The sequence below is a fragment of the Oscarella lobularis genome, chromosome 4 (genome assembly GCF_947507565.1).
Source record: "Oscarella lobularis chromosome 4, ooOscLobu1.1, whole genome shotgun sequence".
Lineage (NCBI taxonomy): Eukaryota > Metazoa > Porifera > Homoscleromorpha > Homosclerophorida > Oscarellidae > Oscarella > Oscarella lobularis.
Genome location: NC_089178.1, coordinates 50,579 through 68,284, shown reverse-complemented (window position 1 = coordinate 68,284; position 17,706 = coordinate 50,579). Strand labels below are relative to the sequence as shown.

General features: G+C 45.8%; 11 protein-coding genes across 13 annotated transcripts; 4 read left to right on the top strand and 7 right to left on the bottom strand.

The window, feature by feature from the left end:
- Positions 1 to 6: 6 nt before the first annotated feature.
- Positions 7 to 2,196, bottom strand: LOC136186414 (ceramide kinase-like). The gene is made up of 11 exons (XM_065973750.1): positions 1,989 to 2,196; positions 1,731 to 1,937; positions 1,553 to 1,684; positions 1,442 to 1,505; positions 1,239 to 1,384; positions 931 to 1,180; positions 795 to 875; positions 639 to 736; positions 388 to 590; positions 164 to 336; positions 7 to 106 (listed from the first exon to the last, which is right to left on the bottom strand). Exons 1-11 carry the CDS (start codon positions 2,194 to 2,196, stop codon positions 55 to 57), a joined length of 1,614 nt encoding a protein of 537 aa, XP_065829822.1. The 3' UTR covers positions 7 to 54.
- On the bottom strand, positions 2,157 to 3,134 carry LOC136186423 (protein SPMIP1-like). Its single transcript, XM_065973761.1, has one exon. The coding sequence runs from the start codon at positions 2,765 to 2,767 to the stop codon at positions 2,264 to 2,266; it is 504 nt and encodes a 167-aa protein (XP_065829833.1). The 5' UTR covers positions 2,768 to 3,134; the 3' UTR covers positions 2,157 to 2,263.
- LOC136186422 (UPF0739 protein C1orf74 homolog) lies at positions 2,692 to 6,040 on the top strand. The gene is made up of 2 exons (XM_065973760.1): positions 2,692 to 5,732; positions 5,778 to 6,040. Exon 1 carries the CDS (start codon positions 2,864 to 2,866, stop codon positions 3,575 to 3,577), a length of 714 nt encoding a protein of 237 aa, XP_065829832.1. The 5' UTR covers positions 2,692 to 2,863; the 3' UTR covers positions 3,578 to 5,732; positions 5,778 to 6,040.
- On the bottom strand, positions 3,500 to 5,428 carry LOC136186417 (serine/threonine-protein kinase pim-1-like). 2 transcript variants are annotated; one of them, XM_065973753.1, is made up of 6 exons: positions 5,281 to 5,428; positions 5,087 to 5,184; positions 4,972 to 5,019; positions 4,438 to 4,801; positions 4,173 to 4,349; positions 3,500 to 4,122 (listed from the first exon to the last, which is right to left on the bottom strand). In XM_065973753.1, exons 1-6 carry the CDS (start codon positions 5,327 to 5,329, stop codon positions 3,734 to 3,736), a joined length of 1,125 nt encoding a protein of 374 aa, XP_065829825.1. In that variant the 5' UTR covers positions 5,330 to 5,428; the 3' UTR covers positions 3,500 to 3,733. The 2 variants fall into 2 exon arrangements, with proteins under 2 accessions (XP_065829825.1, XP_065829824.1); XM_065973752.1 differs by having other exon boundaries at positions 5,087 to 5,428.
- LOC136186424 (piercer of microtubule wall 1 protein-like) lies at positions 5,552 to 6,340 on the bottom strand. Its single transcript, XM_065973762.1, has 5 exons — positions 6,205 to 6,340; positions 6,047 to 6,115; positions 5,908 to 5,974; positions 5,786 to 5,852; positions 5,552 to 5,735 (listed from the first exon to the last, which is right to left on the bottom strand). Exons 1-5 carry the CDS (start codon positions 6,287 to 6,289, stop codon positions 5,667 to 5,669), a joined length of 357 nt encoding a protein of 118 aa, XP_065829834.1. The 5' UTR covers positions 6,290 to 6,340; the 3' UTR covers positions 5,552 to 5,666.
- Positions 6,341 to 6,356: 16 nt separating this feature from the next.
- On the top strand, positions 6,357 to 9,547 carry LOC136186418 (uncharacterized). Its single transcript, XM_065973754.1, has 7 exons — positions 6,357 to 6,519; positions 6,572 to 6,713; positions 6,770 to 6,852; positions 6,916 to 7,002; positions 7,058 to 7,228; positions 7,282 to 7,352; positions 7,405 to 9,547. Exons 1-7 carry the CDS (start codon positions 6,395 to 6,397, stop codon positions 7,818 to 7,820), a joined length of 1,095 nt encoding a protein of 364 aa, XP_065829826.1. The 5' UTR covers positions 6,357 to 6,394; the 3' UTR covers positions 7,821 to 9,547.
- Positions 7,854 to 9,469, bottom strand: LOC136186416 (ras GTPase-activating protein-binding protein 2-like). The gene has a single exon (XM_065973751.1). It carries the CDS (start codon positions 9,356 to 9,358, stop codon positions 8,048 to 8,050), a length of 1,311 nt encoding a protein of 436 aa, XP_065829823.1. The 5' UTR covers positions 9,359 to 9,469; the 3' UTR covers positions 7,854 to 8,047.
- A 79-nt stretch (positions 9,548 to 9,626) lies between the features above and the next one.
- Positions 9,627 to 11,075, top strand: LOC136186420 (uncharacterized). Its single transcript, XM_065973757.1, has 5 exons — positions 9,627 to 9,882; positions 9,937 to 10,282; positions 10,337 to 10,480; positions 10,537 to 10,815; positions 10,864 to 11,075. Exons 1-4 carry the CDS (start codon positions 9,680 to 9,682, stop codon positions 10,774 to 10,776), a joined length of 933 nt encoding a protein of 310 aa, XP_065829829.1. The 5' UTR covers positions 9,627 to 9,679; the 3' UTR covers positions 10,777 to 10,815; positions 10,864 to 11,075.
- On the bottom strand, positions 10,913 to 12,399 carry LOC136186421 (uncharacterized). Of its 2 annotated transcripts, none has more exons than XM_065973758.1 (9): positions 12,304 to 12,399; positions 12,190 to 12,237; positions 12,039 to 12,138; positions 11,773 to 11,979; positions 11,632 to 11,719; positions 11,523 to 11,580; positions 11,336 to 11,468; positions 11,147 to 11,287; positions 10,913 to 11,087 (listed from the first exon to the last, which is right to left on the bottom strand). In XM_065973758.1, exons 1-9 carry the CDS (start codon positions 12,376 to 12,378, stop codon positions 11,041 to 11,043), a joined length of 897 nt encoding a protein of 298 aa, XP_065829830.1. In that variant the 5' UTR covers positions 12,379 to 12,399; the 3' UTR covers positions 10,913 to 11,040. The 2 variants fall into 2 exon arrangements, with proteins under 2 accessions (XP_065829830.1, XP_065829831.1); XM_065973759.1 differs by having other exon boundaries at positions 11,147 to 11,212.
- A 106-nt stretch (positions 12,400 to 12,505) lies between these two features.
- On the bottom strand, positions 12,506 to 14,169 carry LOC136185575 (UDP-xylose and UDP-N-acetylglucosamine transporter-like). The gene is made up of 10 exons (XM_065972740.1): positions 14,044 to 14,169; positions 13,881 to 13,994; positions 13,726 to 13,828; positions 13,618 to 13,667; positions 13,483 to 13,567; positions 13,322 to 13,432; positions 13,217 to 13,270; positions 13,093 to 13,168; positions 12,964 to 13,039; positions 12,506 to 12,901 (listed from the first exon to the last, which is right to left on the bottom strand). The coding sequence occupies exons 1-10, from the start codon at positions 14,121 to 14,123 to the stop codon at positions 12,622 to 12,624; spliced, it is 1,029 nt and encodes a 342-aa protein (XP_065828812.1). The 5' UTR covers positions 14,124 to 14,169; the 3' UTR covers positions 12,506 to 12,621.
- Positions 14,170 to 14,208: 39 nt separating this feature from the next.
- LOC136186199 (glutamine--tRNA ligase-like) lies at positions 14,209 to 17,696 on the top strand. The gene is made up of 22 exons (XM_065973458.1): positions 14,209 to 14,330; positions 14,396 to 14,540; positions 14,589 to 14,698; positions 14,756 to 14,831; positions 14,880 to 14,947; positions 15,005 to 15,067; positions 15,118 to 15,205; positions 15,257 to 15,342; positions 15,392 to 15,578; positions 15,629 to 15,816; positions 15,875 to 15,907; positions 15,959 to 16,056; positions 16,104 to 16,196; positions 16,248 to 16,385; positions 16,438 to 16,611; positions 16,666 to 16,723; positions 16,782 to 16,898; positions 16,947 to 17,039; positions 17,088 to 17,221; positions 17,279 to 17,336; positions 17,391 to 17,516; positions 17,578 to 17,696. Exons 1-22 carry the CDS (start codon positions 14,226 to 14,228, stop codon positions 17,623 to 17,625), a joined length of 2,286 nt encoding a protein of 761 aa, XP_065829530.1. The 5' UTR covers positions 14,209 to 14,225; the 3' UTR covers positions 17,626 to 17,696.
- Positions 17,697 to 17,706: the final 10 nt, after the last annotated feature.

Sequence of the window (17,706 nt, the reverse complement as noted above, 5' to 3'; positions counted from 1 at the left end):
CGCCTATTCATCGCACTTTGTTCTAAAATTAGACTAACTAATTTTTTACAAAAACTATTTTTCTTCGATTCCGCGGCTAAAGAGAGTTATCAGCTGTCTGTGAACCCTAAACAATCGAATGACTCACGTCAATCTAGAGATAACAACGGATGCGCGTCCTTACCTAATTTGGACTTCGGCCTCTTCCATTATTTCGCCGTCTACGTTCCACGTGCTACTATTCGTAGTTCTTCGCTGGACTAGGTTCTTTCCTTCGGCGGCATCGGTTTCGTTTTTGTCAAGTGGACGCAGTTTGAATTCTTGGACGCGATGCGTTTCGACGAACGGTAAATTCAACTAAATAAAAATTTTTCCGTAAAAATGCCTCGCCCGATTCGATTCACTTGCGTGATTTCCAGTTCGGGAAATTTTAAACAGCAATTTCAAAAAATCAAATCGAGAGCACTTTTTCACCAAACTTATGTCGATGCATCCGTCGCCAAGGTGAGCAGAAGGTGAGACCCCGTGAGGAGAGCGACTGCAAGAAGCGGAAATTGTCACGCCAATGACCCCGCAAAATTCGCCCGAAAGCGACTGCCAATCACTCGGTTCTACATACATATAAATTATTAGTATCTTAAAATATCGGTACTGTTTACCTGTCATGACTTCGTTATCGCCGGCTCGTGCCATGGCTCCCTTAGGTGGTGCCTCTGCTGGAGATGGTCCGTCGATCTCTTCGTCACATACAGTGCAACTGGGGGGGAAAAACACGCTTTGGAAGTGTACCCCTCCAAACAATGGTTACATTATACCCAGTTCTACATTTGACAGCATCTTTGGGACTACCAACAGTATCGGAACTCTTAACGTACATCACTTCGCATCCATACGACCTTTACAAATATACAGTTAGTATTATTCTTTGCTGTTTTACCACGTCTCTACTACTTGAGTCGAAAGAATCTCCGCATTCCCGCATAGTCGTATCTCCGTGGTCCCATCCATCGATGCTTTTCACTTTCCACCAGCACGTCGCCAAGGAAACCATAGGACGCGCTCATCCCGAAGCACAGAACTTTGTCGCGATGTTCAGCGCTGAAAACGTCGACGCCGCGCGAATCTCCAATGGCAATTCTCAATGCACACGTGCCTGGATCAACAGTGCCAGTCGTACTGTAGCAAATAGCGTTGGTCGATCCTAGAGAGAAAACGTTAGCCTCGCACATCTGCAGTACTGTAATTATTCATTATGATACCAGCTGGTATTATTCCTAATTTTATTCTCGGACGAGCTGGAATAAATCTCGGTCTTGACTGATCGACTCCCGCTTCGAGCTGAGTGCGAGTCAGCAAACTATTCATTACCTGACTAAACAATCCATCTCCACCAACGCATATAAGCCTAGATAATAAAGTACATTCGTTCTAAAGGCTGCGTATATTGATTGATCTCTTTCACCCGTCATATTTTCTTAGATCCATCTCTCTAATTATGTCTGGAGCATGATCGCCTGATTGTGTCACTAAGGTTACGGTATTGAATTATTGCTAACAATGAAAGCATTCAAACCGGTTTCGTCCAATAGAATTCCAGCCAATTCCCACAAAGGTCGAACGTCTTTTTCGTAAATTTGAACGGCGCGTTTCTTCCCGCCAAAAGGATTAATAAAAACTTTCAAAATTCGCGGACGCTGTCTCATCCCTAATTAGATATAAGATAGCAAACAATAATTAAACTTCTCGACGACCTGCCAAAACGCGTTTGAGATTTTGAATCCATTCGGCGCACAAGTGATTCGATTGGCACTCGAACGTGAACTGCTTCAGTGTCCATTTACCGCGCGACTTCCGGCGAAAGGAAAAGACGCTAAATTCGCTCGAATCGGCTCGCGATTGCCTCCAATTGCCGTCTGCCGTCGTCCGAACGGCAATTACATCCTGGAGGCTTAACTGAACTGGTGAGAAACGTGCGTTATTCGACGAAATCCGCTTTATTTTTGTCTTACCATTTCGCCGTTTTTCGTTTTCAGCAAACCACGTCAATTCGCGCGACGTTAGTAGGACGATGAACGGCTTTTTCGCAACTAACAAAGTAGACCGAATGATTGGAGCGATCGACGCTGGTGGCGGCTCGTTATCGAGCTCTAGAACACGGACAGGATCCTCCGTACACATAACATCAAGAGCCCGGATTAGAAACAACCCCACGAACATTACACTACAGTATTGGCTACCAAAACGAAACGCATATACACAATAGAGTAGATTCAGGTCGGTCTGTTTAGAAGATTCCATTCGTTCTGTAGAAGGAGTCGCGAATGATTTTTGTGCGTCCGAATCGCGCCGCTTTCTCCGTTTCGGAGCCCATCAAGTCCATAATTTTCCATCCGTACTCCCAAGCGCTTGTCATTGGGTACTCGTACTTCTGTTCGGGCTTCTTCTCCTTCCTCACGTGCAAGTACGATTCTCGCCCCTCCCCCTCAGCACTCAAGCCCGTGTAGAGGAGTTTTTTCGTTCGACCCGAAACGGGACGCATTGTTTCAAGCAACGCTTCGGTGGACTTCTTTTCTTTTTTCGATTCGTCTTTCGGCGTCTCGTTTCTTGGCTCTTGTTTTTCAAGCACGATCGGTTTCAGCACCAGGAGAGGTTTACTCTGACGGACTTTTTTGGCCGCCGTTCCTCGGGCGAATTCTTTGCTGTATTTGAGATGCCATTGCAGTCGAACTTGAGCCTCCTTATCAACGGACTCCTTCCAGAAATTCTGACTTCGCGTGTCGAAGCTCATATTTCGCTGGGGACTGCAACAAGGCGTCGCCACGAGAGACGCGACCCGTATACAAAGGGAGGAACAACATTCACTTCCGCTTTCGGATCCCGTACTATGGTGTCTTTAGATGGATGGAAAGAAGCAATTTGGAGCCGTTTCAGGAGTCGAAGCGTACGAGAAAGATGGAAAACGATTGCCGCAAGCATAATCTGTCTCGATATTGGCATCAAAGACGCATATTTGTACGACTGTGGCGAGTCGGCTCGCCTGCGCTCACTCAAATGCCCTTCCGGCGCCGAGCTCGACTTTCTCACTATTGAGGACGACATATTTATAATAAGTCGCTCGCCTTGCGAGAAACGGCTCGCCGAAGACGTACGAGACGATTTTTCTCGCCTTCTCTTCGTGGACGCTTCAAGTCAACTGTCACGCCCCCGAATCCCAGACCCGGATACCGATCGGATTATTCGACTCCAATTGCGCGCATTCCACGCAAACAAACGCGCCGACGAGTTCAAAAAATCTCCTTTTCAACTCTCCACGGCCTTCGGGTGGCTATTAGGATACCCGGTGCTATATTGGTACAACGATGAAGGCCCAGGGTCAAATTGCCTTGGTATGATTCCTCTTCGAGTTCACACGGCTTCCGTGACCACAAAGAACAACGGCGACGTACCAATTGCGTCTTTTTCCGTGCCGCAATGTCTCGAAGAGGCGGCGCTAGAGCCAATAGAACGCTGGAAAAACAGATTGAGAAAATCTTGTCCCCACCAGGACATAGTACAGTTTAGTCAAAAAATCATTTGTCTACCGAGCGTGCTACTCTAAATTTTTATAACAGTGTACTCAATCACAAAACAGAGGCAACTACTAGTAGGCGAAATGTTCTAGAAGCATTAATTCTGACTCGCAACCCAAAAAATAAAGCCTGGCACATAGTGCAGAAGTAGAAAATCAAAAAGAAAAGAAAAGAGCCTCTCTAATTTATATCACAATCTCAGGCTGGCTACGCGAACCATCAAATTTGACAGACGAGGGTGTAAATTGGAGACTCTGTCGCTTAGCCTCAAGTAAGGGAGACCGATGCAGAGGCTGGACCTTTGTTCGCCGCCCCACACTCCCATACCCGGAAGAAACCGATCTGACGTCAGCGAGCCGAGTTGATGACGACGTCGATAGCTTCTTGGGAATATCGCCGGCGAGATTGGGCGATGCTTTGCCGGGCGGATGAACGATTGCCTTGTGCAACTTGGGCAACGTGAGATCGATTCTACGCACGGCAGTGAGCAGCCATACGTGATCCAAAACTTGACTGAATGTTGGCCGACCGCTTGGCGGACGCGTCAACATGCATCGAATGAGATGAACGACGGCTACAAGAAGAAGAATCTCGTTGGGAAAAAGAGAGAGGGATGTTTTTTACCCCGAGTGCACGATCGACTAAATTTCAAATCGGCGTGAAGAATTTCGTCGTCTTTTTCAAACGGCACGTCGCCCATCACCATATCGTAGAGAAGTATGCCGAGAGACCATATAGCAGCCGGCTCGGCCAGATACTTATGATGCTTGATCCACTCTGGAGGACTATAGACCCTCGTACCTAAGAGAACAAAAGAAGAAAACCGGAAGTGGTTCGCGAGCGACGCGGAAGTGGCGCTTGTCTAGACACGTGGCCAGAAGGTACGGACCTTCGTAATCAGTGTAAGGTCCTTCTTTGAGAAATGCTCCCGATCCGAAATCGATGAGTTTCGTGCGTCCCGTCGCGAGCTCGAGCAAAATATTTTCGTCCTTGATGTCGCGATGAACGACGCCGGCCGCGTGACAGAAGGCAATCGATTCGACGATTTGCTTGAAGAGGAATTTGGCGGTGCGCTCGCAAAGCGGACACGCCGCCGTGATAAAATCGAACAGATCCATCATGGGACGCGGCTGTTCGAGTATCATGTAGACGCTGTCCGCCTTTTCGTAGTAGTCGTACAGACGGATGACGTTTACGTGCTCGATCTGACGCAAAAGCGCCACTTCGCGCGGAATCGTTTTCCCTCCGGACGCCTAAGGAATGCGCGTTGAGAAAAAAGGTCGTATTGTCCGCGTAGCGCGACGTCGCGCGCTCGAACCGCAGGCGAACGATAAATGCTTGTGGTGGCGACAGCGGTCAGTCGGCGAGCGATTCATTATTACCAAGGCTTTCGCCTCGATGATTGATCGATTCAATAGCTCACCTTGCACCAGTGCAGTACGCGTTTCTTCGAGACGACTTTGACGGCGACCTGCGAGAAAGAATCGATCGCGCGTTCGCTTTTCGTGCGACTTTGCGCTTTCGCGTTTTGGACCGACCCGTTCGCGATCGGCTTTGCGGATTCCGTCGTAGACGCGGCCGAATCCGCCGCTGCCGATCTGTTCGCCGATTTCGTATAGATCGTCGAAGTCGGACGCTGCACGCACGAGAATGGAAATTGGGGCCCCCCGCTCCAATGTTTTTCTCTCGACACACACGGATGCGGTCTTGTCGCGTGTCCCGTCGTCTTTACCTTTCGTTTCGAGCCGACAGGCGGCCATTTTGTGCACGATCGACTTCATTGCCAGCGTGCAGAAGAGAGAGGCAGAGGAAAAGGGGCGGTAGAGTTCGGCTAACAGACGTTTTTGATGGTGACCTTGCGGTCGATGACGTCAGACGGGCTCTGACCAATCGCGCGAATCGAAGGCGTGTCGTGCCGTCACGATGCGTAGAAAAGCGCCAAAGAAAGCAATAGGTCGTCAAGGAGTGGCGCATTAGAGAGAAATGGTTTTGACTTGACGGAGCGATGGGCAATCGAAAGGGGCGTTCTTATTTGATTATGAAGCTAAAGAAGAGCAGGCGGCAACAGATGGAAAATTAGGCACTCTCCACAAGTATCCTAGTAACACGACAAGAACTCTACACTTTACTCTTGTCTGAGGAAGTATTTAGAGAGTGATTTCTATACATCCCAGATTTGCCAAGGTGCTAAGGATAGTGTCATTAATTAATATAATGCGCCATTTTTAGGAACTGACTTCTGAAAATTTCTGAGACCTTCCGTGAAAGCTGGTCGGCACCGTGTGAACGTTCGGAGCATGACTCCTATAAAACTATAAATAGCGTGTACTGTACTTTGATTTATTGGATTTGGACTCACCCGTATGACGACGTTGCCGTCCGATACATAGGGTGTTCATTTTTTGAGCCGTAGCCACGAAAACAATCTTTAATTAGAGGTTTATTTTAATTAATTAATTTGCGGCGGCAAATAAAAAAACGACGGCCCCCTATTCGACCTTCGCGGCTGTTTTCCGTGGCGATCGTCCCTTCAAACGTGAAAACTGGATTACCAATATTTTTTGCAACTGGATGAAGCACACGAAAGGACGATCAGACCAGAGAATGACAGAAAACGGTCGGTCGTTGCGAAAGCCGCGGAAAAAGGCGTTCTTACCGGGTTGATTGAAGCGTTCAGGAAGGTTATGCGTCCTGTAGTAGTCGGACGTCTTTTCTCCAGCCTTCAAAGCCGTGTCAGACATTCTTTCGGCTCCACGAACAAGACTTTCGTTTGTCTTAGCAACGCAAGCTTGGTAATCCGGGATTGCCAGACCCAGTTGTAGCGCACGAGGTTTTCTGCACGAAAAATGGCTTTAGGAGTTTTCAGCATAGCGTTGCTGATAGCAATTGTTTTCGTATGTCTGATGGTGACATTTCCGCTTATTTTGGAGCTACTTCTGAACCTCATTCAAGCGCTAGGCTTCAGACCATGGTCACAAGATCCGCGAGATATTCCTTCTTGAAAACCGTTACTCTCTCTACAGGAGATCGCTCCATATTACTCGCATGATGACGTCCGCAATGAAAGTCAGCGATAAAGCGGAGTACCTCGTTATGGTGTCGGTATTCGGTTTGATATCTCTTCCCATATATTTTCACTTCTCTCACGTCGTACCTTTTTTTACTGTAAGTCGTTTAATCTCAATACATTGAAAACTTTCAACACGTCTATTCTATTTTAGAATGATTATCCTGAAACCAGTTGGCTTCCTCTTTCTCTTCATCTAGCCATTATACATTACGTTCCGTCTATTTACCTCAATAGGTAGGACAGATAACTGAAGAAGAGGTCTTTCAGTCATCTTATTATTGTCTTTTATGCACCCAGTAACATGTTCTATCATTTCATCAAAATAATCATTGTTTCGCCTGGCTTCACAAAAGATCAGCAAACGCAAGGCAGTGATGAACCAAGGTCCTTAGTTTGTTCTTTTTAGTAATAGCAATTTGACGTGTCCTGTTGTTTCTAGTTCCCGTTGGTGCGCTGAGTGTAAGAGAGCTAAGCCGCCTAGAGCCCACCACTGCTTCACATGCGATGGATGTGTATTAAAGCATGATCACCATTGCATTTTTGCTGCCAACTGTATTGGCCTAAACAACGCTCACAACTTCTTTCTCTTCGTTTTCTACTGCGCAATGAGGTATAGTATATGATCTATACATTCTGCTGAGCAAAGGTGCTGTTTTTTCTCAGCTGTCTCTATGCTGTCTACGTATCAAAAGAACCCTACAAATACTGCAAAAGCATTTCTTCACAAAACAACGGTTCTCATTGCGAGACTTCTCCTCGTGCAACGATAGTGACACTTCTTTTTAGATGTGACTCCTGTTCCCGGCTCACTAGATGATTTGTGTCAGGATTACGGCGGCGGCGGTCCTCTCTTTTGGCTTTCTACTTTCTCCGCCGCTGTTCTGTGTACATTTTTTGGCCTGATTTTTCACGTATCCTGTGCCGGTCAAACCCTCCACGAATTTCTCAAGCATCGCGTCTGGAAGAGAAACCAAAAACAAAAAGCCAACGCGGACAGCAGCCATTCAAATCACGCCACTCATCTTACAATTGACTCGACAACAGAAGACTCTCAACAACGCGACTTTCCAACAGGCTGGCTCCAAAATTTGGAATCGACACTGGGACCCAAGCGGTATTGGTGGCGCTGGCTATTACCTCTACCCTTCTTCCACTCCAAGCGCCCCCATCAAAAACCGTATCATCACGTGCACGTAAAGTAAATAGTATCTGTATACGCGCGCAGGGACACATACTACAGTTAAAATCAATGCATTTTCTTGCAGAGAGGGACGCACAGGCACACACATACACACGACGGCTAAACATGCACGCACTGACCACCGAACACACAGACAAAAATGTCACAACGCGACAAACGAGGAACCCCTCCTCTATGTAATTTATAAAAGGCCCTCCATTCAGGTTAGTGCAGCAATATATAGGTTCCCTAACGACGTGACCCTTCGCTGCTCATTTTCGCGCCGAAACGACTGCTGCCCCTTTCGCCTCCTCCGGAACGATTCTGGTATGGCATTCCTCCGTCTTTTCGACCGCCGCCCCCCAGTTTGGGTAGAGATTTCTTCTCCTCCAGATTGACTCGCGACTTGTTGACCAGGATCTGATTCTTTCCGGATTCGACGTGCTTCAAAAGATTCTGCACGGGCGTTGGACCGTCGAAGATGACAAAACCAAAATGCTTGGGATTCAGCCGAATTTCAATCACGTTTCCCCAGTCAGAAAAGGTCTCGCGCACTTGCTGCTCCGTCACCGTATTGGGCAAATTTCCAATGAAAATTTGATGAGTGTCGGGGTGACGTGACTGACGCATGGGAGGCGCTGTCTGAGAAGAGGAAATTGGAGTAGGAGCAGGCAGTTGCTGATTGACTACTTTTGGCGATTCGACGATTCCTCCTCCCTGAGGATTTGGCTGACGACGGGTGGGTGGGCGTTCCCGTTGCGGCAGAGCGGTAATCCCCGGAGGAGGAGGAGGAGGAGGATTGACCGATGAAGTGACAGCGCCGCCGCCGCCGCCGCCGCCGCCGCCGCCGCCGCCACCGCGCTTTTGACTGACTTTTGATGAGGCGGCAACGTTGGCCCATGAAGATTTAGTGGGTGGTTCTTCCTCTTCTTCTTTTCCTTGCAATGGCGGTTCCCCCTGGTCTTCGGCGTTCTCTTCTTCGTCGGCGGGCGCTCTCGCGTTCGTTTCGGCACCTTCGCCTTCGGTGCGTTCCGGAGGAGGATCGTTGGCGCCGGCGCTGCCGTTTATAACCTGCGCGGCGCCGTAGGGCGTCGAATCGGCGGCCGAAACGTCGAGCGAAATGGGATCGGCAGTCTGCGCAGGCGCACTCGTCGTCGCGGACGTCTCCCATATTTCGTCTTGATAGCGAAAGATGTCGTTGCGCACGTAGTACTTTTTCGCCGATTCGGGCGAGAGAACGAACGTTTGAACGAACGGACGCATCGGCGCTCCGTTGTTCGATATCTCGCCGCAGACTTGAACGACGATTGCTTTGTCGATCGTCGGTTGACTATCCGTTTGTCGAATCGTCGTGCGACAGTCGACGAAACTGAGCGCGCGCATCTTTGCGTAAATCTGCTTCTGCCCGACGACCGGTTCGTCGTTCGATTGGCCGCTGGCGTGCACGAACGACGACTGGTCGAGGTAGAAACGATGGAGCTGGAGCGGATCCTCGTGGAGGAGCGTGTAGTACTGACGCACGAATTCGGTTCCTACGCGCTGTGCGCGCGAGTGATCCATCGCAACGATAGGAGTCGAAAGGCGACGAGTGAAGCGAAGAGAGACGGGTTCACCGAACGATCATGGATGCCATGTGGTGTAGGTATCCGGGAGATCGTAAGTCTTTCGTCATCTCTCCGGGGTATGACAAAGCTCCCGGTCAAAGTCAATCCTATCCTCTCGTACAGGGCTTCGTTCACTATGTTCACTATAGGTCAATAGCTGGCGGCTAGCTGGCGTTTGTACACGCTTTCCTTTTTCCTCGTAGACCGACTGCGTGAATTAAGTTATCCGGGAATCGCATACAAAAAGTTCTTACAACCCGTATATAGTAGCTAGTGGATGTCGACGAATCATCTTCTGCGTTATTCGGCGTTATGCGTCGGTCTTATCATCCTCTTGCATTCGCTCGGAATACGCGAATTCGCGCCTTATCGCTTTATTCCGCCACCAGAGGGGCTCCTCCTTCGCTGGGGCAGTCACGTCGTGCTCGCACTCTCCTCTCTCCTAATAAAAGCCTTTCAACGAAAACGAGGGAACTACAGGTGAAATAGCGTCCAAACGCTCGCTGACGTCATAATAACCTGAATAATTATTAGGGAAATGCTCTCGACGGTTATTTGGCCAGTCGTTTTGTCACTCATCTCCATTGTCTCCGGAATTCACATACTCGACGCTCCGTATAACAACGCTGCCGAGTCACCTCTTATTCAGGCGAGTCGCGTCATATCCATGGGAGCGTGCATCATTGCCGGAAGTTTATTCTATGGCTGTCGACACAAGATAGAGAAACTCCTTAGCCTGGGAATCATTATTGCTGGTTTTTTGTGGGCTATCGTTGGAGATTCGGAGGCCTTTTTTCCTCTGGTGGGTACTATCATATCGATAGTCAACGGCGTGTCGACGGGAGTGCTACTAATTTCCATTAAAAATCGACTGGACAGTGTAAGTCACGCAAACTTATTTCTTTAGTTTCTAATGGGGAGAGTGGGTGTCTAGTTTGCTATGCTCGATTTTATGATTGCTTTCTTTTCTGCCACTTCGTTTGGCATGCTGGGAATCTCGTTGTTCTACGCACGTCCCGCGGAATGGTTCAAACTCAGCAAGAGAATGTTTGCACCTTGGGCTAAATTTGGCGTAATGGTACAGAAAAAAAAAATAGTCAACATGGGACTCCTATTTTTTATCTACGTTTCTAGCTTCCTCTTCAAGTTGGCCTTGAGGCTGTTGTGCTCTTGCTGTTGTTTTATGGAACGCCGGAGACGTACTTGGTCACCGCTGCGTTTGCTTGGATACCGTCTACTGTGATTGCTGGATTTATGTTTGAGCTTGACATTATGCTCGCCTCGTTGAAAGGAGCCTTTCTGATTCTATTTGGAGTGATTATGTACATGTGGGTTTCGCAGGAAAAGGAGAATCCGGAAACGATTGTTTCATAGTTTAATTAATTTTACGTTAGTGACTGCGTCTAGGGAAAAGTAAGACATTATATCATCAGTGTCAAATTTGATTAATTGATCTTTCAGTGAAGTTGCTACCTCTGTACGATTGTGAAATTTTGATTGCTACATTGCGTCAAGAGGGTCAGGGACGCTTTGATTTCTAGAGCAGAGTCAGATGACGTAAAAGGTCAGCATACATGTACAGTAGACTACATACATACATACACACGCATACAATATACATACAAAAATAGAAAACGATTACGTCAAAATAAGATACGTTATAAGAGTTGAAAGCGCTAACAGTGCTGCAAGAGAAACAGAGCTCCAGCTATCATTTGTTTAAAGACACCCTTTACCTTCTTACTTTTGGCAATGGGTTCTTGCACAACATCTCCATTTCTATCGCTCGTTGCCGTGACATCATCAGAAACTGAAGCAACAGTAGTCTTAGCATGCAATTTCAGAGTAGCTAAAACTTTGAAGAGGGTAGGTGCCTTGCTTGTTACTATGACCGTAGCGTTTGCATTAGGTATTCTCACTACAGCGAACTGACCTTTAGTTGGAGCCGGGACCGTCGCTCCCGGATAACATGCTCCGATTTTGTTAGAGTATTGACTAGGTAGTCCTGTGAGTGTTCCGTTTTGCCACGGATGCGATTCTTGGGTGTACATATCAGCTTGCTTATTCTAAAAACGAGACTTCTTATGAATTGCACGTAGCTAAGGCAAACATTTTCTTACGCTGTAGGGCCAGTCAGCCGGCTGGGTGCAGTTCAAATTGTCGCGCGGAATTTTTCCTCTAAAAGTAAACAATGTAGAATGACTCCAAAAAACCGTCGGGCGCTTTTACGTAATTTTGACGTTGGCACATGAATGGTAGACGCTAAAGCAATAGTTGGGACTCGAAGACTGTCCCAGAACGCACGAATTTCCCTTTCCTAGTTCCCCAAATGAAAGCTACGTGCACATAGTGTAGATATATGACTCGAACCTATTTTGTCAGTCATGGGATTGATCAATTGGAGAGCGCAATTGTCACATTTCACATCGGGAATGTCGACGGTGATTCGATACTGAACGTACGTTTGCTCGTTCAGATAGGTCGGTCTTCCCGCATCGTTGTGGGGAATGTGATTTAGAAGAATGCAATCGTAGACGTCTTTGCCATCCTGAGACAGAGCGATGCGAAACGGAGCTCCTGTATAGGCGATTAGACAATGAGGTTATCTTTTCTTGAGCGTAGATTAGGATTCCTGCCTTTGTGGCTGATGCTCTCTTCGAATTCGAGAGTGTTTGGCCCCGGGGAAAGGGTCAATTGTCCGTTGGTGGTAAAGTCACCCACGCCCCCGCACGGATCCTACTCACAATCGATCAAGAGGTACACGGTTGAAAAGGACAAAAACGTTGCCTTTTTCAATCCTGTTCCACTTGATCTTGGCACGGGACACGTCCAGCGCTGTAGAACAGAGGCAAGATGCGTTCTTAGCACTAGATAGATCTATAGTGTAAGCGATGAATGTACCGAGTGAGCCGCACTAAAGACGAATAGAACAAACAAGAAGAGGAGGCAGAGTAGAAAAGACGAAGTCGCAGGCATCACGGATAGAGGAAGAGCGAATAGATAGAACGTGCGTTAGATAAGACGATCGCTTTGCATAAAATCATGCAGTGTTCCTATCTGCAGCCATATACCTTACAACCGACACTCTTTTCTCGCGTCAGACTTCAGGTTCTGATAATTATAATTAGGAAATAATAATGTCACCCCCTTTCCCCCACCATGAAATTTTAAGAACCCGAAAAAATAGATTAGCACTGAACGAAAACAAGACGTCACGTGTCACAACTCCTTCTTAGAAACATTGTCATTCTGAAGTTCTCCTTCATTCTTCCTTCCCAATTCTGAAAACCTCTCTTTGACTTTTCCAATGACGTCAGAGAACAGAAATGTACCGAAGAAAACCATGACAGCACCAATCCAGTGATAACTTGTAAAGGGGTTTTGAAAGTACAGAATTGAGATGACAAGACTGACAAATTTTCTGAGGGTCACAATGAGTGTTACAGTCAGAGACTGACACTGGCTTGTGAGGAAAAACACTGAACGAACGCAAACGTACGTAAATTAATTGTTAAGGAAATAGGAATTTAGAATAAATTAATTTTGATAGTAAGAGGATATTGAGTAAATAGATTGCCTATAAGATGTAACCACATCTTTGGAATTGATATTGGAAGGAGAAACAGTTCAATAGGCTCTAAAGGAAAAACGATTAACGTTATCCAAATTAAACTTGCTAGTTAGTCTGACTCGATTCAGAAAATATTGCAGCATGACGCAATATGTCAGAGGAAAGAAGAAAAAATCCCGGAAGTGACAGAGCATGCTAAAAATACAACTGAACACTTATCCTCGCCAATAACACCCATCTTACAGAATAGAACATCACTTCACGAGATACTTTTCCATATTTGGCATACAACGATTCCTTAGTTTAGTAATTAATTAATTAATAAACACGAATCCTACTATCTGTTACTTGAAATATGCCAAGGCCTGCAGACATTAGCAGAGATAAAATCAATAGCGTGACTCCAACGGATAGTTCTAAAAGCGTTGCTCCTTTCCCAGCCGTTTCAACTCTGTTTTTCTAAAAGAAAGACTCAGAGTCAATTAGATCCCAAACGTCTCTTTCATTACTTCCATTTGTAAAGCAGACATGTAGGTACATAGAAAAATACCAAAGGAGACTATGGCAACCGATAGATACTTTGATAAAGTGTATCTAAAAACGTTCCTTAGACATTTGAATAGAGCGGGTTTAGGTAGTGCAACCTTCTTCTCAGCAGTATGATGCCCAGTATCATATTAGCGGCAAGTGATCCCTAGATACAATAATTATGGGCTGTTTCTACCAACAGCCATTATTATGGCTCTACGTACCGATTTGAAAACCATGTGTAGAGGCATTGGAATACTGAAATTGAGCGCATAATTGTTTATAACGCTCACAGTGAAGAATATGAGAACAAGAACACCGTACGATCTATTGCACACGTTGGATAATATTGGGAATCGTATCAATTGTTACACTGTACCTGAGAGGAATGATCCTCTTTTCTCGGCCAAAATTAGCCGTAGCTATAAAACCTTCCGACGCTATAAATAGAAATTGTGCAAAGGTAATAATTGTTCCTGATCCTTTGGCTTCCCTATGCGAGGAATAAGAACGAAGCGAGCGCACAACGGTTCCGCTATTACTTGATCAAGAGTTCAAGAAAGACGACATTGAGACAGCACGATAGAAAGACCAGCAAAATTGCCGTTTGGGTAGTAAACATTCTTCGCACTTGCACACGTTGCCTTTAGAGCCGCCGTGCGCTATACTGGAAGCGAACACATCCGGGGGGGTCAATGACGCAAGACGCAATCACCACGTCATCATGTCGAGAGAGCTTTTCATCAGCATTGGCCTTTCCGAAGAAAAGGCGACTGAAACCCTTAAAAATGCTGCTCTATCAAAGTCTCTCGAGCAGATCATAGCAGCAGTGAGTCATTTCAGCATGATCTTAGCTCCCCACGTGGAAGACGTCCCTACTATTCGAAAATCCAGGCCAAAGAGCACGCCTCTTCCATCGACTGGAGCATCGGCAAAGTACTCTACGCCGTCTCGTCTCGCGTTCGCACGACGCATCGGCTCGCCTTCATGGCGAAATACATCGCGACGAAGCAAATATCGTCGAGCCTTCAAGTGGAGGGTGAGTGCGAACACTCTCCGCTTTCTCTTTGCCAATTGGTCGTTCTAGCCGCTATCGAATACCTAAAGAGCCATCCCGTCGATCCAATCAACGCGTCCGAGTTCGAGTCAGCGTGCGGCGTAGGAGTCACAATCTCCATTGAGGAAATTGAAAAACATGTAAGTGAAGGAAAGGGGCGTGGTAGGGAGATTGCAATTGTTTTTTTTCTCGCTAAGGTTGCTGAATTGATCGAAGCTCACAAGACTGGAATTGAAGCTCTTCGATACCGTTTCAATCCTGGAGCGTTGTTGGGTGAGTAAGGAGAATTCAGCGAATTTTTTTTGAATTTTTTTGCTTTAGCGGCGGCGAGGAAAACGGATTTGAAGTGGGCTGATGGGAAAGCGGTGAAGGCGGAAATGGATAAGCAAGTGAAATAATGCACGCTCTTCTAAAAGAGAGATTTTTTGCAAAGTTTTGATATCTAGATTGAAAAACTTTTGGGTCCCAAAACGGAAGCGGATCTTGTGAAGCCAAGCAAGGCTACTAAAGTGAGTTTATCTTGGTCTAATTTGCAGGGATTTTTGAATTCTTGGTATAGCCGGTAAAAGTTGCCGCCAATAATGAGTCATCTGCTGATGAAGAAAAGCCGCCAATGATTGGCGAAGCAGCGAATTTTCACAAGCCAGGTTAATTGAAAATAATAGTTTTATTTCCTAATCTTTATATATTAATACCAGGCGAGAATTTTACGACAAATGGATACGTTGTAACGCCAAAAACGATGGAAATGCTGCAGCACCATTTGAATGTGACTGGAGGAAGAGTGAGCGAAGAAAAAACGATTACAGACTCTCTCTGATGCTTGCTTTTAGGTTTTGACTCGATTTCCGCCAGAGCCAAATGGAATTCTTCACATTGGCCACGCGAAAGCAATCAATTTCAATTTCAATTATGCAACTGCTCACAAGGGTCTCTGCTACCTTCGATACGATGATACGAATCCGGAAAATGAAGAAGAAAGATTCTTTCAGGGGATTCTTGAAATGGTGAAATGGCTTGGTAAGAAAACAGGAGCTTTTATTTATTTATTTATTTATTTATTTATAAAGGTCACACTCCTTGGAAGATAACGCATTCGTCTGACTATTTCGATGAGCTTTATGAAATGGCTGTGGAATTGATTAAGCGAGGTTTGGCCTATGTTTGTCATCAGCAACATGAGGAAATCAAGGGGCACAATCCGCCGCCGAGCCCCTGGAGAAATCGGCCTATCAGAGAATCACTAGTACTATTTGAGGTCAGACACTCAAAGAATTAGGTCACGTGAACGCGTTGAGATGGTGACGTCTTTTCAGGATATGAAAAAGGGAAAAATTGACGAAGGACAGGTGGGAGGTTCTTACTCATTAGTAGTTGGTAATTATTAGTTTTGTCTAAAGGCAACGTTGAGAATGAAAATGATTATGGAAGATGGCAAGGTTGATCCCGTGGCCTATCGTATCAAATTTGTACCCCACGCAAGAACGAAGGATCAATGGTAAATGCGTGTCTTGAAAAATGGTTTTGTATTAGAGAAAAATGTAGGTGCATCTATCCAACGTACGATTACACTCACTGTCTATGCGATTCTCTTGAAAACATAACCCATTCTCTGTGCACCAAAGAATTTCAATCAAGGTTAGCTTAGAGAATAAATTCAAAGTGTTAGAATATGCGCATTATTTACAGGCGTTCTGCATATTATTGGCTTTGTAATGGTCTGGATGTTTATTGCCCAGTTCAGTGGGAATACGGCAGACTAAACTTTCTCTACACCGTCGTTTCTAAACGAAAAATCGGCAAATTAATTCGCGAAGGAATTGTCGAGTAAGAGAGTCGGAAAATTATCTCATACTTTATATATAGTACTGTTTTTTAGTGATTGGGATGATCCTCGTCTTTTCACTCTTGCTGCTCTAAAACGACGTGGCGTTCCTCCGCAGGCAATTCATAACTTCACTGCCAAAGTTGGCGTTACCATGTCCCAAACGGTCTTGGATCCAGCCATGTTGGACGCGTGCATTCGAGAGGAATTAAACGCCACCGCTCACAGGCAAACAGCACATAGATAAAGTAGAATCAATTGATGCTATCGGAACTTGAATAGAGCGATGGCCGTGTTGGATCCTTTAAAATTGACGATAGTTAATTTTCCAGCTGAGAAGGTGAGAATAGTTAATTAAAAAATTATATTTATGTGTGTGTTTTCTTCTTCTTTTGCAGGCAATTGAAATTGAAGTGATGAACGTTCCTTCCGACGTGAGCCGAGGCATTGACTGTGGCAAACACAGCATTCCCTTCGATCGAGTCGTCTATATCGACAGAGCGGATTTCAAAGAAGTATGACGGACTCCAATAATATAATCGCCTAAAGCGTTTCTCTATCAGGAAGCAGACAAGAAATTTCGTCGCTTGTCACCTGGTCAACCGGTCGGACTCAAGCATTCAGGACACGCTGTAACACTGAAGGAAATTCATAAGGTGAGTGAAACGTTTTTTCGACTCTATGACTAAGTAGCTGTCCTTTAGGATCCACTAAGCGCGGATATTGTTGAACTGAAAGTGGAGTGCCATTCGCTTGATTCGTTTGCAAGCAAACCGAAGGCTTTTATTCATTGGGTGTCCAATCCAATCATGAGTCAAGTCCGCCTTTATGACAGGCTGTGCGAAAGCGAATAGGGATTTATCTATTTATCTATTTACTTCTATAATCTCTTTAGATTTCTGCACAAAAATCCGGCTGAGGTTCCGGGCGGCATTTTGAATGATTGCAACAAGGTTGCTTTGCATCTCAATGCAGCACGTGCTGTTTGATAGATATGACACCTTTAGGATTCCCTGACCGTGATTAATCGAGTTCTCGTTGATCAGTCGCTCAGAAACGCAAAAATAGGTGACGTTTTTCAGTTCGAAAGGGTTGGCTATTTCAGCCCGGATTACGACAGTACGGAAGAAAACGTGAGATATTGCGTGTGACATGTGTAGATACCTCGTTAAATTTAGTCTTATTTTGTTCTAGCTCGTCTTCAACCGAACTGTCCCGCTCAAAGAGGACGCCAACAAATAGCAAAATTTTTTCTTAGTATGTGTTTGCGTGATTTCTCTTTTCGTGGCAAATTTTAAAGGTTTTAGCAAGTACGGGAGCTCA

Coding starts and splice junctions, on each gene's coding strand:
- LOC136186424 (XM_065973762.1), bottom strand. CDS start 6,289: ATGTCTGACACGGCTTTGAAGGCTGGAGAAAAGACGTCCGACTACTAC. Junction 6,116..6,204: donor TGAACGCTTCAATCAACCCG/GTAAGAACGCCT, acceptor TGCTTCATCCAG/TTGCAAAAAATATTGGTAAT. Junction 5,853..5,907: donor ACGGCAACGTCGTCATACGG/GTGAGTCCAAAT, acceptor ATAGTTTTATAG/GAGTCATGCTCCGAACGTTC.
- LOC136186417 (XM_065973752.1), bottom strand. CDS start 5,329: ATGAAGTCGATCGTGCACAAAATGGCCGCCTGTCGGCTCGAAACGAAA. Junction 4,802..4,971: donor GCGTACTGCACTGGTGCAAG/GTGAGCTATTGA, acceptor CGCATTCCTTAG/GCGTCCGGAGGGAAAACGAT. Junction 4,350..4,437: donor ACCTTACACTGATTACGAAG/GTCCGTACCTTC, acceptor TTGTTCTCTTAG/GTACGAGGGTCTATAGTCCT.
- LOC136186199 (XM_065973458.1), top strand. CDS start 14,226: ATGTCGAGAGAGCTTTTCATCAGCATTGGCCTTTCCGAAGAAAAGGCG. Junction 14,948..15,004: donor AGGCGGAAATGGATAAGCAA/GTGAAATAATGC, acceptor TTTGATATCTAG/ATTGAAAAACTTTTGGGTCC. Junction 16,386..16,437: donor ATTCGCGAAGGAATTGTCGA/GTAAGAGAGTCG, acceptor ACTGTTTTTTAG/TGATTGGGATGATCCTCGTC.
- LOC136186423 (XM_065973761.1), bottom strand. CDS start 2,767: ATGAGCTTCGACACGCGAAGTCAGAATTTCTGGAAGGAGTCCGTTGAT.
- LOC136186414 (XM_065973750.1), bottom strand. CDS start 2,196: ATGTTCGTGGGGTTGTTTCTAATCCGGGCTCTTGATGTTATGTGTACG. Junction 1,685..1,730: donor TCTCAAACGCGTTTTGGCAG/GTCGTCGAGAAG, acceptor ATATCTAATTAG/GGATGAGACAGCGTCCGCGA. Junction 591..638: donor CGATAACGAAGTCATGACAG/GTAAACAGTACC, acceptor ATATGTATGTAG/AACCGAGTGATTGGCAGTCG.
- LOC136186422 (XM_065973760.1), top strand. CDS start 2,864: ATGGTGTCTTTAGATGGATGGAAAGAAGCAATTTGGAGCCGTTTCAGG.
- LOC136186421 (XM_065973758.1), bottom strand. CDS start 12,378: ATGCCTGCGACTTCGTCTTTTCTACTCTGCCTCCTCTTCTTGTTTGTT. Junction 11,469..11,522: donor CGGCTGACTGGCCCTACAGC/GTAAGAAAATGT, acceptor TCTCGTTTTTAG/AATAAGCAAGCTGATATGTA. Junction 11,088..11,146: donor GCAAGAACCCATTGCCAAAA/GTAAGAAGGTAA, acceptor TTTCTCTTGCAG/CACTGTTAGCGCTTTCAACT.
- LOC136186418 (XM_065973754.1), top strand. CDS start 6,395: ATGGCTTTAGGAGTTTTCAGCATAGCGTTGCTGATAGCAATTGTTTTC. Junction 6,520..6,571: donor GCGCTAGGCTTCAGACCATG/GTCACAAGATCC, acceptor CTCTCTCTACAG/GAGATCGCTCCATATTACTC. Junction 7,003..7,057: donor CAAGGCAGTGATGAACCAAG/GTCCTTAGTTTG, acceptor TGTTGTTTCTAG/TTCCCGTTGGTGCGCTGAGT.
- LOC136186420 (XM_065973757.1), top strand. CDS start 9,680: ATGTCGACGAATCATCTTCTGCGTTATTCGGCGTTATGCGTCGGTCTT. Junction 9,883..9,936: donor CGAAAACGAGGGAACTACAG/GTGAAATAGCGT, acceptor AATAATTATTAG/GGAAATGCTCTCGACGGTTA. Junction 10,283..10,336: donor TTAAAAATCGACTGGACAGT/GTAAGTCACGCA, acceptor GTGGGTGTCTAG/TTTGCTATGCTCGATTTTAT.
- LOC136185575 (XM_065972740.1), bottom strand. CDS start 14,123: ATGTTTACTACCCAAACGGCAATTTTGCTGGTCTTTCTATCGTGCTGT. Junction 13,995..14,043: donor TTTCTTGAACTCTTGATCAA/GTAATAGCGGAA, acceptor TTCCTCGCATAG/GGAAGCCAAAGGATCAGGAA. Junction 13,433..13,482: donor TGTCTGCTTTACAAATGGAA/GTAATGAAAGAG, acceptor TCTTTCTTTTAG/AAAAACAGAGTTGAAACGGC.
- LOC136186416 (XM_065973751.1), bottom strand. CDS start 9,358: ATGGATCACTCGCGCGCACAGCGCGTAGGAACCGAATTCGTGCGTCAG.